The sequence below is a fragment of the Salvelinus sp. IW2-2015 genome, unplaced genomic scaffold (assembly GCF_002910315.2).
Source record: "Salvelinus sp. IW2-2015 unplaced genomic scaffold, ASM291031v2 Un_scaffold14811, whole genome shotgun sequence".
Taxonomy (NCBI): domain Eukaryota; kingdom Metazoa; phylum Chordata; class Actinopteri; order Salmoniformes; family Salmonidae; genus Salvelinus; species Salvelinus sp. IW2-2015.
Genome location: NW_019956066.1, coordinates 1 through 1,263, shown reverse-complemented (window position 1 = coordinate 1,263; position 1,263 = coordinate 1). Strand labels below are relative to the sequence as shown.

General features: G+C 51.4%; 1 protein-coding gene across 1 annotated transcript; it reads left to right on the top strand.

Moving 5' to 3' along the window:
- Positions 1 to 6: 6 nt before the first annotated feature.
- LOC112080289 (plexin-B1-like) lies at positions 7 to 1,226 on the top strand (the record flags this gene model as incomplete). The annotated part of the gene is made up of 2 exons (XM_024146023.2): positions 7 to 435; positions 971 to 1,226. Coding segments are annotated over exons 1-2 (667 nt in total), but the record flags the coding sequence as incomplete, so codon positions are not given.
- Positions 1,227 to 1,263: the final 37 nt, after the last annotated feature.

Genomic DNA, 1,263 nt, shown 5'->3' with positions numbered 1-1,263 from the left:
GTCTACTTCCTGTTCTCCAGGACCATGGGAAGCACCGATAACAAGAACTTCACCTTCGTGTCTCGGCTGTGTGAGGACGACCCTCACTACTACTCTTACACAGAGCTGCAGCTCAACTGTGGCCCGGGGAACAGGTACAACAAGGTGCAGGCAGCCTATGTGGCGTCCCCAGGTAAAGAGCTGGCCCGGGGGATGACGGAGTCGGGCCAGTATGGTCAAGTACTCCCCTGGCACAAGGTGCTGTTCATGGTGGCCAGTCCCTACGATGACAGCGCTGACTCGGCCCTGTGCATGTACCCTCTAAAGGCCATCAACGAGAGGCTGGTGGACCTCATCAGCGCCTGCTACAGCGACTCGGGCAAGATCGCCGGCACCCCAGCCGTGGACATCCCCTACTCCTCCAAGACAGACGAGTTCTGCACCTCCCGCATTGATGTAAGTAGCGCAGCCTTTGTCATCCACTTCAAAAGACACGTCAGAAGAGGAGAAAAAAGAGAGTCAGTGATTTGAAAAGATTTTTTCCCCTTTAATCAATAATGCAAAGATATGACACGTTGGGTTGGATTTCAGGCCTTTGTTTTCAGGGGTAGGGGGCTGAGGGGTGGGGGGGTTATTTTGGTCTGAAGGGATCCTGCAGGCTATATCACTCATCTCATCGAATCTGAGAATGTAACCATTCTCCGATTCATACACAGAGCTGTGGATGCCAGGACTGACCAGCCACGATATAAAAAATTATTTACATTTGCAATGTTTTCAAACATTGGCGTAAAACAAGCTCATATGTTGGCTTCTGATGGGGTACTACAGTTGAACTAAGCTCATGAGGAATTTATAAGTTATATTCTTCAAGAATCAATGGATACATCATTAATTTATAATTTATACGTCCAAAAAAAGATGTGGCAACCGCAGATTGCCCCGCTAAGGGAACTAGTATATCTCCTATCTCTTCCCTTTCCCTCTGCAGAAAGACACGCTGAACAACTTTAAGTGTGGGGCGGACTTCCTTCCAGCGCCGCTGGCCAGTAAGCCAGAGTTTGCCCTGCAGGCGGAGGTGGTCATCACCAGGACGGGCATACTGACCGCTGTGGCCGTCGCCGTGGAGAACGACCACACTATCGCCTTCCTGGGGAACAGCCTGGGAGAGGTGTACAAGGTAAGGAGGGGACGCTACGGAACAGGACGTGTGTTGTGGAAGAGGGGGGTCCGGGGAGGTGTACAAGGTAAGGAGAGGACGCTACGGAACAGGACGTGTGTTGT